Below are 16,724 nucleotides of genomic sequence, written 5' to 3'. Positions count from 1 at the left end.
ACCCATATGCGTTATATTAAAAGGAACTTGTTATATTAAAAGGCTCCGTGTTGAAGGCCGTACTTTAACCTATAACGGTTTACTTTTTAAATTGTTACTTGGATGGAGAGTTGTCTCAATGGCAGTCACACCACATCTTCCTATATCTATTGTTAGCAACAAAAGAATCGAAAGCACAGAATGATGCACCTTATCATACAATTGGTTACGTTTCCTTAAATATTCATCTCCAAAATATAACTACGTGCATGCATGCACCTGGTATTGATTGAAAGTTGCTGTAAATATTAGTCACTTCTTTGTATACACTTGCTGCAATGAGTTAAATTTAGTCTTAGGACCAGTGTATAATGTTGAAAGCAGTATGTTGAATTGTAAAAATCTTTCACTAGCTACACCTCTCACTTGTATGACAGTACCATACACTTCAATAATATTGACAACTATGTTTGAGCACTAAAAAAAACACAGTAGGCACAAATGTCAAAAATAGGAGTAAAATAGTCAACATTGTGTCAGTATCTTGATCGCTATAAAAAAAAACATATAAATATATTAAAACATATTTACAATGGCACAATAACACAATGGTGGGGTATATAAGTACAATGCCAAGTCATATGTAATAAACTCAAAATATATATATAGACAAGGCATATTAGCAAAAAAAAAAAGATAAGAGCACATAAATAACCATAGACACGACACCCAAGAAAAATTATCAATATTAAAATAATTTTTACCTTCAACATTTTAAAAATATATCCGACTTCTAAAAGTACTTGGAATGAAAATTTATTTCAACTATTCTTATGTAAACGTAATGACTACATTTGTACTAAACCACATTTGTAGAAAGTATCGTTATAACTGGGAAGATTACAAATAGGGATAACTAAAATACTATGTTCGTAGAAAAACGCAAAACCTCTTGTCTGAAATCACAATCTTAAACTTTTTTTTTCCATTCTAATTGAAAATGATATTAGGAATAATAAGAGCAACACCGGGATCAATTTTGATCACCAAACACGGATGAAGATACATTTTTTTTTATATTTTTGAAAAGATAAATACATAAAGAAACAAAAAGACTTACAATGACCATTATCCACCAATTGAATTGGGTGCTAAATAAAGGAAACAGTAGTATACCCCTGTTCAAAACTCATAAATCCATGGACAAAAAACAAAATCGGGGTAACAAACTAAAACCGAGGGAAACGCATTAAATATAAGAGGAGAACAACGACACAACACCGAAACATAACACACACAGAAACGGACCAAGCATCAGACACAATCCCACGAGAATAACACATATTACATCTAAACCTAAAACATGAATTTGGGATAAACAAGTACCGTGCCACGTTTTATCTTAATATCTCAAAAATAAGAGAAAACCAACGACACAACGTACATTAAAATGCAACACACACAGAAACGAACAATAATATAACAATGGCCATCTTTCTGACTTGGTACAGGACATTTTTAAAGTGGAATAAAAATGTTTGGTTGAAACTGGTTTTGTGGCATGCCAAACCTCGCACTTTAATGGCAAAGCATGAGTAAAGGAGACGACCTAAAACATAGTTGTGAAAGAAGTATTGGGAGTGTTAAAATCAATGAGAAAGTGTTTTTTTTTCTTCTTAAGAAACTGTTCACCTGTCCAATATTTTTAAGAAAGAGGCTATTCTTTAAGATGTTAGATAGTTAAAGGTAACATGATGGTTTCTTACAGGTAAATGACTAAAATAAAGAACGAGTACAACATTAGAATGGCATCACTACATTGTTTAAATACTAAATCAATTCAATTTCACGCCATATAATGTCCTCTTAAATGATATGTGATAAAGTTGGTACGTTTACAAAAATAACGTTACCATAAAGCACCATATTGTCTTAACTGGTTTTCTATAAATCATTGAAAACTTATGGAAACGATTAGTCATCATCTTCATTCATAGAATTGAAAGACACTTTTCTGCTTGTCACTTTATTCATAAAAGTGGATAACTGAGAGGCGTGTGAATTGTTGTTTTACACAAAACAATTTCAGCTATATCAACCTTCTTTTACTCTCTTATATTGTTTAAAAAAATACATGAAGTGGTCAGTTTTAAATTTGAACATGCATTTTCATCTTCTTTTTTCTTTTGTTATGTTAAATGTTTATTTGTTCGTTATGTTGATGTATCGTTATTGTCAATAACAAACATATCGTGTTCAGTAGTGTGGAATAAATCTTTGTTAAAAAGAAATTTGGTTTTAAATATTTTTTGGCTATTAAATGAAAATACAAGCAGAGGTATCACTCAAAATATGATGATTCCAAAAAAAAAGAGAAAAAAGCTAACATTTATTTTCTCGTACTCCTTCTACTTTTATTTGTTTAATTTATTAGTGATTCGTGTCATCGCATTGTAATTGTTTTTTTAAATTATATGTATCTGGCCGTTAGAATTCTCGTTTATATCCTTTTTACATAAATTTATAATTTCAAGCTTTGAATAACTGACTATGCGGTGTTGATTTTGTTCATTAGCGAAGGACTACAGTTACCTGCATTTAGTCATTTGTATATCATTTTGGTCGATGGTTTGATCTTATTGACAACAAAACCGACTCCTTCTGTAAATTTCCTGTTTACAAAACTTTCAATTTTCGAAAAGCTAAGATTTTCTTATCCCAGGTATAGATTACCTTTTTGGAATTTTAGATCCTCAATGCTCTTCAACTTTGTACTTGTTTGGCTCTATAAATATTTTGATTTGAGCGTTACTGATGAGTCTTATGAAGACGAAACGCGCGTCTGGCTTACTTAATAATAATCCTGGTACCGTTGATAACTAGTATCGTTCGCTTCTCCTTTATTTTTTTTAACCTGTCCAGTGCTTCTGTAAAATCTAAGAGGCATCGATTTTGATTTCATGTAGGAAGTCTAGTTGTTTTTGTTTTTTTACATCCAAATGTGTACTTAATTCATAGGCTTCCTGCAATAACTCGCATCAAAGAATTGTTGTCATTTGATTACACAATCGTTAGATATTCACCGTTGGTCAAAACCCGTTTTCTCTATTTTAATTTGACATTGAGCATGGAAAACAAGGCAATGCAGTCACGAAGTCGTGCTACTCCTAAATTCGAAACGTTTGTCGAATTCGGCAATATGCCACAGGTGATTCCTGTTTGCTTGTCACGTCAGGTTTAGTTGATAATTTACAGGGAGCACATAATACGACAGCTTGACACATCACACGTACCAGATAAAAACACCATGATATCACACCAGTTCTTGTGTAACTTCATTGGATTACGGTGCAGTCCCGAATACAATATAAACTGCTTTTAAATATTTTATAGAAAAAAAACATTATGGCCTTATCCTTGTTTATCTTGAGGAACTAATCAAGGACTGCCATTGATCAAGACCTCTTAGATTGGAAAATGCAGATATACTAATACAACCATGTGTTAGCTTCAGAATTTATAGAAAAAGAAGTTTCGATAAAGCTTCTCCAAGCCTCTGGAACAAATTGGCGATCTAAGACTTGAACAACGCATTTAAATTTTTAAGAACGTCAAGCTGTTAACACAAGATACCAAACTCAGTGATTACATTTATACTGACAGTTAAGGAATAACAGTACTGTAGTTGAAGAGTTGCCACCGTCAATTGTAGATTTGACGGTCGCAAATGCAGTTTTACTGACGACGCGTAGCGGAGACAGTAAAACGGAGATTTGCGACCGTCAAATCAAAATTGACGGTGGCAACTCTTCAACTACAGTACTGTTATTCCGATTCTAATGCATTACAAAAAGAAAAAATGTCTATATTTGTCAATGAAATAAAATCCGCGAAACTTCATGAATGATTTTGGGAAAAGACGTCATGGCTAAACGTGACGTCATACAAATGAAAACTTACAAACTGTACGCTTCAAATTCGGATAAAATTACATTAAAACGGCGAATTCGAGGTAGGTGTTGTTTTATTTTCGATTATGTAGTAGTAATTGAACATTTGTTGATTCATCAATTCAAAATGGCTGGTCCCTCCTTAGTTACGCCTGGTCAACTGTGGATTTGACGGCAACTTTAAGCCAATGAAAAAAAATGTTACATCCAAATTGCATTAGAATATCTCCTATCCTCGTGTATCGCTTTATTTTATTGCTTTTAATTATTCTTATTTACCTTTAATTTTATTTGATCTGATTTTTTTATTATTTCCTATTTCAGAAGTGTTTACAATTTTTATTCATTTGTATTGTATTGATGGTTTTAATGTTAAACACATCTTTTATTTTGCACTTTGTAAGTACAGCTGTTTCACAAACCAAGCCTCTTTTGGGGAGAAATGTAATGCTATTTGACATTTCAATTTGGTAATGTACTAGTTAGTAGCTATGATGTCTATGTTTCATCTAATTGAGATATTACTTGGAAGTGTTACCAGTTTAAGACTTAAAGTGATAGAAGGGGTAGTACAGAATTAAGGTATGAGCTTAAAGTCTTACCCGTTCGGGGAAAATTAATGTTGAAAATATGCCGCATATCCCTATGTTTCAACCTTTGAATAAAATAGAAGTGCATTTCAACTTTCAATTTTAGTATAAGAATTTCCACGAATCGTCATAGTAAAAGTAGCAGAGTTTTAGCCGTAGTAATAATAATATTGATAATACATCACATTGAATCTGGATATAGTGTATTCAACATGGTATTTCTCAAAAAGAATTCTGAATTTGTGGTATTCAAATTCTATTATATACATTCAATATTACGCAATTTTTTGTTTAATCATCATGGATTAGCCTTTTGTGAACGAAACGTGCGTCTTCCGTGCAGGCTTGTGTGCATTGTATATTCCATGAGTGTGCCGTATATAATAAAACAGACCATCCTTAATTGCATTCTAGTTGTTAAATTTTGACATATTTGCCAAATCACAAATTAACCTCTTTTTCACTAGGACTTTTATCTATAAAACCAAATATTTTAATTTCAAATAATCTTTCTTAGTATAAATGTCAGGAGAGATTAACTGTTTAAGTAAGTAGTCTCATACCAAATATTCATTTTAAATGTAAAACTATTTTGCCATAAGATTTTATCGTTTTTTAATTTACAAATTACATAGGCCTATTTTCAGTTTCTGATAAAATTGATAGATCATTGCAAAAAACACAGGCATCTTTTATTGAGTGTTGAATTATAACACTATTTGGGACATGAGCATTGTGATATTTTTTCTGATAATTAACACATATGTTTTCATACTACAAAAATCAGGAAGCAATGCACTCACAAAGAAACACAATTCAGACATTGTAATGAAAGATCTAAACCTTGTGTGATTTTAGAATACTACAACTGGATTTATTTCTTACGATCGGAATCATGTAAAAAGCAAAATCACAAAAATACTGAACTCTGAGGAAAATGCAAAACAGAAAGTCCATAATCAAATGGCACAATCAAATAGTAAACACATCAAACGAATGAACATCAACTGTCATATTTCTGACTTGGTACAGACATTTTGATGGTGATGTGTTTGTAGATCTTACTTTATTAAATAAAATTGCTGCTTACAATTATCTCTTTCTATAATGAAATTGCCCAGAAATATAAGTGGGAAATATTTTGTAATTTTTTTTTTAAATTTACAAAATTGATGAAAATTGTTTAAAATTTACTATAAAGGACAATAACTCCTTAAAATGTTTATTGACCACTTTGGTCAAGTTCACATATGTGTAGCTCTGACTTTGCTGAACATTATTGCTGTTAACAGTTCATCTCTATCTATAACAATATTCACGATAATAACCAAAAAAGGCTAAATTTCGTTAAAAATACCAATTTAAGGGCAGCAACCCAACAACAGGTTCTCCGATTCATCTGAAAATTTCAGGGCAGATATATTTTGACCTGATAAACAATTTTACCAATGTCATATGTGCTTTAAATGGCTTTGAGATACAAGCCAAAATCTACATTTTAAACCTATGTTCTATTTTTAGCCATGGTTGCCATCTTGGTTGGTTTGTCGAGTCACCGGACACATTTGCTAAACTAAATAACCTAAAAGTGATTATGACCTAGTTTGGTTTAATTTGGCCAAGAAGTTTAGGAGTAGAAAAGTTAACGACGACGACGGTCGACGATGGACTCCGGACGACGGACGCAAACTGATGTGAAAAGCTCACTTGGCCCTTCGCGTCAGTTGAGCTAAACATTGGCATCAGAGACGTACATCAAGTAAAACTCATCCCAGAGATTTAACATTATTTTAACACAATGGACAATCGAAGAATACATGAATTGTGCAGTGCTAAAATAAAAGGTACATTTAGAAGGATCGTTAGTTTTTACTTTTTACATGGTGATTTTTGTGCTTTTGTATAATATTATACATTTTTGAATGTGAAATAACAATATTGATAAGGTATCTACAATAACAATTTAATATTTGCATCTATGAATGAATTAAATAAATTATATAAGTACTGTATGGTAACGTAATCCTTGAACTAATCTTTTAACAGTGATGCATTGATCAATGACATTACTACACACACGAACATAACTAACAAGTTGGGAATATAATCACCGTATGATGGAGCAAAGGGAACATCACTGTCAAAAGAAAGAAAAAGTTACAATCTGGAATAAAAGATCACCTGTTTTGTCGTATATTTCAGTTTGGAGTATCCCTTAAAAAATTATTTCTACTACTTTTGTTTCAGATTTATTAGCTCATAAATTTAGTGCTTAACGACGATGAAAAAAGTATCAATAGCAGCTGCAGACTCTTATGAATCGCATGGGTTGATAAATGTATACATTATACGCGAGTGAATTTCAAACTGTTGCTTAGATGGGGAAAATTTGTAATTTAAAACTAAAATAGCCTGGTTTGGTTATTAAATCTGGAACTGCGATGACCTCTGTATTATTTAATTGCTATTGATTATACAATATATAATTATAAAATAATAAGCTAAAGAATAACAAATCTAATACTTTTGACAATAAATGTATAATTTTATGAACCTGAAATAAGCGCTACCGAAAAAGTAGAAAAATATCGATCAGATGCTGAATCAACTGTAGTCAAGACAGTAGGTTCCCAATTCCGTACCCATACCTGGTCATTTTCATTTAGAGACACAACGACAGTTTGATTGGCCATATCCCTGAGATGACCAACCATTGCCGCCAGTTGTATTCCATTTCTAACGATTTCTAACCGGGAAACTTGATTGTGAGGGCTTGTTATTGATGCTGATATTATGTATAATCCGCTTACAGGTGCTTTAAAGTGACCATGGCTCTCGTCATATCCATTTCCTATAAAAAGGTAAATGCATTATTCATAGTATATCAGCCAAAGTTGTATCAAATATTTAAGAGTGGAGATGAAGACATTTAGAAACAAGAATGTGTCCCAAGTACACGGATGCCCCATCCACACTGTCCTTTTTTTTGTTCATAAGACCGTGAAAATGGGATACATATTCTAAGTTGGCATTACAATTATAAAGATCATATCATAAAGGAACAAGTTGATTGGACTTCAACTTCATCAAAACTTCCTCGACCAAAAACTTTAAACTGACCTTGACCAAAAACTTCAACATGAAGCGGGACAGACAGACGACCGAACTGACGAAGGGACGAACACAGGGACGCACAAACCAGAAAACATAATGCCCATAAATGGGGCATAAAAAATTACTTCCCTATTTCAATACTTTGCACTATATCTAAAGTAATTGAAAAACATTTGTTTTGAAACACGTTTCTATCTTGATCTGTCAAAATGTAATTTATCAACACGATGCCCAATCTGGATTTAGATCAAACCACTAATGCCAAATAGTCATAATGTTTAACCCCGCCGCATTTTTGCGCCTGTCCCAAGTCAGGAGCTTCTGGTCTTTGTTAGTCTTGTATTATTTTTATTTTAGTTTCTTGTGTACAATTTGAAAATTAGTATTGCGTTCATTATCATTGAACTAATATATATTTGTTTAGGGGCCAGCTGAAGGACGCCTCCGGGTGCGGGAATTTCTCGTTACATTGAATACCTGTTGGTGACCTTCTGCTGTTGTTTTTTTCTATGGTCGGGTTGTTGTCTCTTTGATACATTCCCCATTTCCATTCTCAATTTTATAACCATAATGATAGATAACTGGCTTAAATATATTGATAACGACAATGTTGTACGAAAAATCTTTCATGATCTGATAAAAAGCATTCGATCTTGTTGATCATGTCATTATCTACCATAACTCGAATGTATACCAAGTCTCAGATCAGTCAGTGAAATGGTTTAAGTCATATCTCTTATATAGGTCACAAAAAGTGTATTCCGGTAATATAGCTTCAGATTTCGATTTTACTAAATATGGGGTTCCTCTCCGGTTCATTATAAGCCCCGTTATTTAATAGCTGGTATGACTTTAAGATGCATCAAATAATTGGCATGTATACAAGTCATTGATTATGTATACATAAACATGATAGTTTTTATCCCAAATTCATGTATTTAGTTTTGATGTTATATTTGTTATTCTCATTGGATTTTGTCTAATGCTTAGTTCGTTTCTGTGTGTGTTACATTTTAATGGTGTATCGTCATTCTCTTGTTTTAAATGTGTTTTCTATCGGTTTTGGTTTGTGATCCGGATTTTTGTTTCTATCGATTTATGAGTTTTGAACCTCGGTATACTACTGTTGCCTTCATTTATGCATTAAGTCCGTAAGTGACGAAATAATCAGGCATGTGAAAGACACTCGATGGGGATTTTTGTGTGTCAAAGACAAAATTTATTTAATAATCATTATACATGTTATATAAACGAACTCTTACATAGCTCCTTGTGGATTATTTGATATATCCAATGTCGATAGCTAAACTATTGCAGTAAAACATCATATCGAAATCTCTTACTTCACAATTAGAGGATTTAATAGTCGACTGGATATGTTCGATAACCCATTGGTACCAAATGTAGGGTCAAACTTGATATTTTAGTGTCAACCTAAGCTTTATCACTATATAACTTTCTGAACTTAACATTTTCATAAAAACTGTTTAATTCAAATGACGTTAATACGAAAACAATATTCGTCTACTATCATATTTTTCTATCTCCATTTTGTTCACACAAGCTAACCAAAAAAATACTAAAAGTAAATTAAAAAAATATATGATCACAATATAAAAAAGAGATTTTATTATTTTTATGATTCTTTGCGTGATAATTTAATGATTAAAACTACGGATAGTTTTCTTGTAATGTTACAACGAATTGTGTAGGATATAACAAAAAGATGAAAATAAACCAGTCAAACAAGCTTTCTTTCACTAAATTGAATTTCCCTTTAATGTCCACCTAGCATACAATAAACAAATGCAATCTTATATAAAACTGTTGAGATGCTTTGTCTAGCAATATTATTAATATATACATTCTTAAACACGCTTTTAATGAAGGAAATGAACATAACTAGGCACTGATAGAGTTGTTGTCTCTTTGACACATTCCCCATTTTCATTCTTTATTTTATTGTAGTATTTTTGACGTAACAGGTTTCTTGTTGTTTTCATTTTTAATACGACTATGTTGGCTACGTCAATTGTACAGATGTGTGTATGTGTGTATGTGTATTTGTGTATGTTATGTTTTCTAAAAACACTTACCTATATTTGTTATAATTTTGTTGTATTCAATTGCCTGCTTTGGTCCAAGTGAGACACTTTTTGTCAAAACAGCAAAGAATCCAACCTGAGATATGACCTTTGTAGCTGTAAATGAAGGATTGAATATTTTTTACATTTTACATTTTAAAGGAATTAAAATTATGGACTTTTGAAGTTTGACGATTCCCTCAGTCTGATTGAAACTTTGTTTGTGCTTATAAGATCTGAAAACAATGATATACAAATTAGGTAACTTTATATGTAGATATTTGATCTACCAATAACTTTAAGTGATACGTTGGTGATTTATGATACAAAGATGAACAAAATTGAAAATTTGATAGATTGTTGCTGTTTAACGCCATTTTCTATACAGCAAGCTGTTGAGTGATGACATATTTTTATTAGCGGTGTAGCGATAATGAACCAATAAATTGTGAAAGAAAAAGTAGCAGACATAGTCAAGTGCACCTTGCAATGTTAATGAATCGAACCTACAATCTTTGTATTTGCAAGCTAGGTATTGCGGTAGTTGAATTTCGTATCTATATATCATTTGTCCATCGAATGTTAAAACGAATTACACAATAAAACTATATTGCTTTGAATGGTCGAAAAATGTTAACAATCAGTATGAAAATTAAAAAAAATGTGATTGCCAATAAGACAACTATTCATCAGAGTTTAAATGACAAAGATAAAAGCAATGATAGATCACGATAAGGTTTTTAGCAATGACAAATCGGAATATCAGATATAAAAGGCATGTAAAAAGAGAACAAATCATACGACAAAACTGTTGTTATAAAATCATTATTATCCTACATATTCATAGAATGGCATATGTTTTTCTTACTAGACACTTCACACTTAATTGCTTCATTACCATGATTACTTTGAACTTTCTATACTTGATATGATTCCGAGTTTTCTTCGCGATTACTCAATGGTATACCCACATAAGAGGACGACCTTTATCTTTATTTTTTAATCCGCATATACATGTAACATGGTAATATGTGTCTGTATAAAAAAAGGAAACCTTGGCTTTTATGGAAATTTTTTATTTGTTAAGAAAGACTAAACATTTAGAATGTACTACTAGTATCATGTACACTTACCTCCTTCAACTGCCGACTGCGATTCAATTAATTCTCTAATTTGATTTACTTCTTGAGTGAGTTTGTTGTTTGATTTTTCCAGACTGTCAGATTTTTCTTCCACGAGTCTAACACATTTTTCTGCCAGTCTTGAACATTTGTCATCCAACTTGACAGATTCATCTTTCAGTGTTTCATCCAGAATTAATGTTCTTGTTTTCAACTCATCCTCCAAACAGTTTTTGTCCGTTTCTAGATGTTCTAATCTGTTTGTCACATATGTCATCACCTCATCTGAAATTTTTAATAGTGGTCATAATATAAATCGATTATCATTTACATTTACATCTGACAAATACTAGCCGTGTACTCTTTCGATGTTCTCTAGGAAAAAAATGTGAAGTGTATCTTAAAATAGCTATTCAACAGAGTAATGGGCATGTGATATAAAAAAAAATAAAAAAAGAAGACATGGTTTGCCTTTTTGTGATTCTTCGTTACATTTGTTGTTTTTATAGTGATGCAAGTATGTTTGTTTTGTTCATACTTTTAACATCTGACAAATACTAGCCGTGTACTCTTTCGATGTTCTCTAGGAAAAAAATGTGAAGTGTATCTTAAAATAGCTATTGTGTACATAGTAGTGCATAGCATATTCATAGACAATGCAGTTTGTCATATTGTACAATTTCTATGACTTTTTTGGTTGCTTATGGTAACATTTGCATACTTGCATACAGGCTACAAACACACCAATTCAAATAGGTTGGAACTTTCCTAAAAAATAACTATTAAAAATTTTAAGATGATATGTTCAGCTCGTTTCATGTTGAGCAGTGGAAACAATCAACAGAGTAATGGGCATGTGATATAAAAAAAAATAAAAAAAGAAGACATGGTTTGCCTTTTTGTGATTCTTCGTTACATTTGTTGTTTTTATAGTGATGCAAGTATGTTTGTTTTGTTCATACTTTTAACGACAAAATTATTTTTATGTCTACCTGTACGAATTTCAAACGCGCATTTTTACACCAGCAATGACAACCTTCTTTCCTTGACGGGTAGACTTTATATACATAAATTAAGTGGTACAAGAAAAGCAAAATGAGTATGTTAATTTTGATGTATGCCTTTTTGTGATTCTTCGTTACATTTGTTGTTTTTATAGTGATATTAAGATGATAACACAATAATGACTGCTGTACCCCTATTTTTGACATTTTTTCTCTTTGAGTATGTTTGTTTTGTTCATACATCGTTGACAATGTAATGGAATTTGATGCGACTGTCATACAAGTGAGAGGTTTAGCTAGCTATAAAACCAGGTTCAATCCACCATTTTCTACATTAGAAAATGCCTGTACCAAGTCAGGAATATGACAGTTGTTATCCATTCGTTTGATGTGTTTGGACTTTTGATTTTGCCTTTTGATTTTGGATTTTCCTTTTGAATTTTCCTCGGAGTTCGGTATTTTTGTGTTTTTACTTTTTTCAAGGGAACGTTTTTCTTCATAATCCATATTGTATAGATTAACTAGAAAATTCAATATCATGGTGTAAATTTATGTTCGGATCGTGTTTTGGTTAAAATATGGAAACTTTACCTCCCCCAACTACCGACCCCGATTCTAGTAATTCTTTTATTCTATTTGCTTCTTGCGCGCGTTCTGTGTTTGACCTGTCCAGTCTGACAGATTTTTCATACACGTCATCCAGTTTCAAAGATTTCTCTTTTAGTTTTTCTTCAAGATTGTAGACCCTTCTTTCAAACTGTGCATTTTCCTCTTCCAATCGCGTTTTTTCATTTTCCATTAATGATGATATTCTTTTCACTTCATCTGAAATTTTTAATAATGTCTTGTGAATATATTTTGTTTTTATTTCATAATTTAAATAATACCATCTACATTTACATTTATGTAAAACTAATAGAAATTAACTTATTGTGTCCGATTACCAGGTTCTATGGAAAGGAGCAATATCGATGTATCAAGCTGAATGTTAAAACAATAATTGCGTATTCATTTTTGCGTCATTGCACTGCATATTTATATGAGTTATATTGGATAACTTTTGTAATGTGTTGGTTGTTTAGCTTTCATGGAAATCATTCAGCAATAATATAATATTCACAACACAGTATATTAAAATAAAAAGAGACTCATGAGAATCTCACTTCTTTATTCTTGATATTTAAACTTCTCAAAAATCCTAAATGAGACAACTCACCATTCAAGTAACAATTTAGAAAGTAAAACATTATAGGTCAAGGTACAACCTTTAATATGTTTAACACTTAGCATTTGTTGACACCTAACAGCAAGCTAATAGGGTCCATACATTACTATGGCAAAACCATTCAAACGGGAAAAGCAACGGTCTTATCTATATAAAAACGATAAATGGATAAAGTCGTTAACAGAAAATCTCTGACACATTGATTATCAATAAGGCACAGATAACGTCCATTGACAGCGCAAAATCACTTCAAACTTCGGCATATCAAACGTTTTGTAAACTGCCCGAAGAAAATGAACTTGCTGTGTCAGCTCAACAAGGTGAGGAATTGTTTTAAAATAAAAAGTAAGCTTTGTTTATTTTTGTTGTTTTTTCTTTGTAATGATGATGGGTTTTTTTTCTACTCATATTGTAAGGAATTAAAAATAAATACGTAATATGGTGCTAATTGGTTATAATTATTAATCATGTTTTCTCACAAATATTTTACCTGCTCCAATTCTAAAATTTGTTTCAATTAACTCCTGTGCTTTCTTTTGTTCTTGAACGAATACTATGTTTAATGTCTCAAGTTTAATGGTCATTGTTTTCAACTCTCTAATTTCTTCATTCAAACGTGTATTCTCTTCACTCAAACGCTGGTTTTCGTTCTCCAGATTGTCGACTCTATTTGTCAAACGATCCATTAATGAAGACAGTCTTGTCAATTCATCTAAATCTAGTTATCAAGTAAATTATTAGTTTATTCCATGATTTTAATTAAATATTATCTACAGTTACATCGGGAAAAATCAAGTTTCTTTGAAACAACAGTGTCTAATAGAATGTTTATCAGTGGGGGGAAAAAACGGACACTTTGGCGTATTTATATGCATATTCATCTTTATCCATACAATTATCATGTTTGACAACTTAGGTGACATTTGTTTCTACCTTCCATAGAACCGTTACATAAATAAAATTCAAAAACGGAAAGTCCATAATCAACATTATCAAATGGCAAAATCAAAAGCACAAATACATCAAACAAATTGAAAACAACTGTCAAATTCTTGACCTGGAACATGCATTTCCTTACGAAGAAATTTGTAGATTAAACTATGTTTTTAAAGTTAACAAAACATCTCACTTGAATGATAGTTCCATAGAATTATAAACGGAGATAATTTCGCTGCCTTCACCATGAAATAATATACAGCAACGAAATAGCAAAATAGTGTTGAAAGTGGCGTTTTATAACAATCAATTAATCAAGTTTTATTTTAAAATTTAGTTTATATAATTATGACAAAGTGGAATGATGCATATCTTAGTAAATACCAAATGTGTTTAATACAGCATTATGATTATTGTTCTCCTTGATACATGAACCCAATACAGCATAAGCGATATTTTTAAACAAAATGGATGCATTTTCGATATTTCAATTAGTGTGAGAGAAAACAATTACATAATTTGAATATCTGTTTTGTTGTGTTGTTGTAGAATGCTAAATATTAAAAATATTTTTCTATTCCTGTTCTTATCTTTTGAAATTTAATTGGAATGCCTTTGTGTTTAAATAACGTCCCCTGGATAAGATCATTGCAAGAAAGAGGCGAAAGATACCAGAGGGATAGTCAAACTATACAATAGATCGAAATAAAGTGACAACGCAATGGCTAAAAAAGAAAAAGACGAACAGGCAAATAAAAGTTCACAATACACAAAATAGAAAACTAAAGACAAAGCAACATGGATTTATATAAAACCGTCTAATTGTTTGTTTGAGAAAAGAATGAAGCACAAGAAAACTTTTTGTCTTTATGTCAAATGAATTGTTTGATGAGTTAAAACGATATCTATCTCCACATTAAATCTTGCTGTTTTCCTTAGTTTAGAAATGTTAATAATCAATAAAGTATATGCATGAGTTAAGAAATATGTCTTGAAATAAATTGTTGAGCAAAGAATTAACGTCTATATACGAAAACCTTTCGCTGTTTAACCGACAATTTTTTAAAAGGTTATATAGTAAAATACCCCTAAACAATTAAAAGAAACGATTTGATGGAATACTGAAAGATCACTGAACATAGCCCCATTATATGTAATTTTAGATATATAATATATGTCAACCTAACAAAAAATGAAGATCAGATTTAATTAAGACTTTAACTCTTTGAACTATATTGATTGACATAAGAACAATACATCCTACACAACAATAGGCCATTTAAAACCATATCATATGTGAACTTGAGTGGAACTTATCAATGGAATTCCGCTGTTTACCTATTTGATATATCTTGTTAACATTATGAGAAATGAAACCTTTCAAAATACATAATGTATATAAGTACTATTTACCAATGACAAAATATGTTTCAGGTGTTTTAGTTTGTCTTGTCATATAGAGAACATGGTGCTGTAAACACGTCCATATTTGTTATTATTTGAAGTTACATTAGTAATACGTTGTAGTTTTTGTTTTATTTCTTATTTTGTGTATACAAATAATACTTATATAGTAGATGAAATGTGAACTAAAGCCTACCATGTGAATTGTCTGGATTGTCACTTGTTGGAGTCGACATTTTCTGTATTTTGTTCATACACCAAGTCTTGATTTAAAATGTTGTTGAAATCGCTGAATTGCTATTAGTGACGTCACATCGCTTGATATTCTCTAATTGGGTAAAACGAAGAATAACCACTGGATTGTGAATAAAAAAATCTTTTTACCAAAACATTTACTCAAAAATATATTTTTTAATCCTTAAAAAATATATTTTAACAGATTAACATAGGCTAGTGTACAGGCTATTTGACAAGGTTTCTCAGACGTTTAATGCAACGAAATTTTAATCAAACGCCTAAGTACACATTTAACTTAGGTACCTTTAAAACATTAAAAATTCACGTAATACGTGCTTAAAGTGCTACAAAATCAAAAATATTGGTACACTTGCAGTGTTGTTCAAAATGATATCTGTATTAATAGAAAAAAAGTTAAAGGATATGGTCTATCCATAACAAACAATCAGTAGATTGTAATGCAAAAAGAAGTATTTTGTATAAAAAAATGACATTTTAAAAAATGAAGAAAAACACGATTTTTTATTTGTTGTTTTAGCACTTGGCTTCATCGATTTTTTTTGTATCAAGCATCATGAGAAAGATAAAAATTTTGTTGAATTTACTTCCTGGTAAGTTATTGTTTCATATTAATGCATGTTAGTAGATTTTAAAAGGGGGCACGATTACTAAATGTTATCTCATAATTACACATAATTCACAATGAAAATAGAAATATTGCACAAACGGATAATAGTGTAATGTTTTAAATCATTGTCCTAGCTACACCATACAAATAAGTTAGTATACTAAACTGTTATCACAGAGATATGTCTCGCTTTTTTCGAAGTTTGATAATGCAAATGTTGAAATTAAAATAGTAATATTTTAACATATAAGTTTTGCAAATATTCAAGGTCAATGAACCATGACTGAAGACACATGGCTAAACAATCTCCATGGAAATGAGATGTGTATATACTAATACAACTGTATATCTAATACCATTGACTTATCTTAACATGTGGTTGCCTTATAACAAACCTAAACACAAACTAATACATGTAAACTAAACAAAATTTCAATGTCAAGAAACCATAA

The 16,724-nt window shown here is 31.0% G+C and overlaps 1 protein-coding gene across 1 annotated transcript; it reads right to left on the bottom strand.

Annotated features, from left to right (window-relative positions):
- Positions 1-291: 291 nt before the first annotated feature.
- Positions 292-15,687, bottom strand: LOC134689912 (rab11 family-interacting protein 4B-like). The gene is made up of 7 exons (XM_063549877.1): positions 15,604-15,687; positions 13,558-13,785; positions 12,434-12,667; positions 10,851-11,123; positions 9,730-9,834; positions 7,168-7,370; positions 292-456 (listed from the first exon to the last, which is right to left on the bottom strand). Exons 1-7 carry the CDS (start codon positions 15,659-15,661, stop codon positions 292-294), a joined length of 1,266 nt encoding a protein of 421 aa, XP_063405947.1. The 5' UTR covers positions 15,662-15,687.
- Positions 15,688-16,724: the final 1,037 nt, after the last annotated feature.

This window comes from Mytilus trossulus, chromosome 11 (assembly GCF_036588685.1).
Source record: "Mytilus trossulus isolate FHL-02 chromosome 11, PNRI_Mtr1.1.1.hap1, whole genome shotgun sequence".
Lineage (NCBI taxonomy): Eukaryota > Metazoa > Mollusca > Bivalvia > Mytilida > Mytilidae > Mytilus > Mytilus trossulus.
This window is presented reverse-complemented; position numbering and strand designations above follow the sequence as displayed.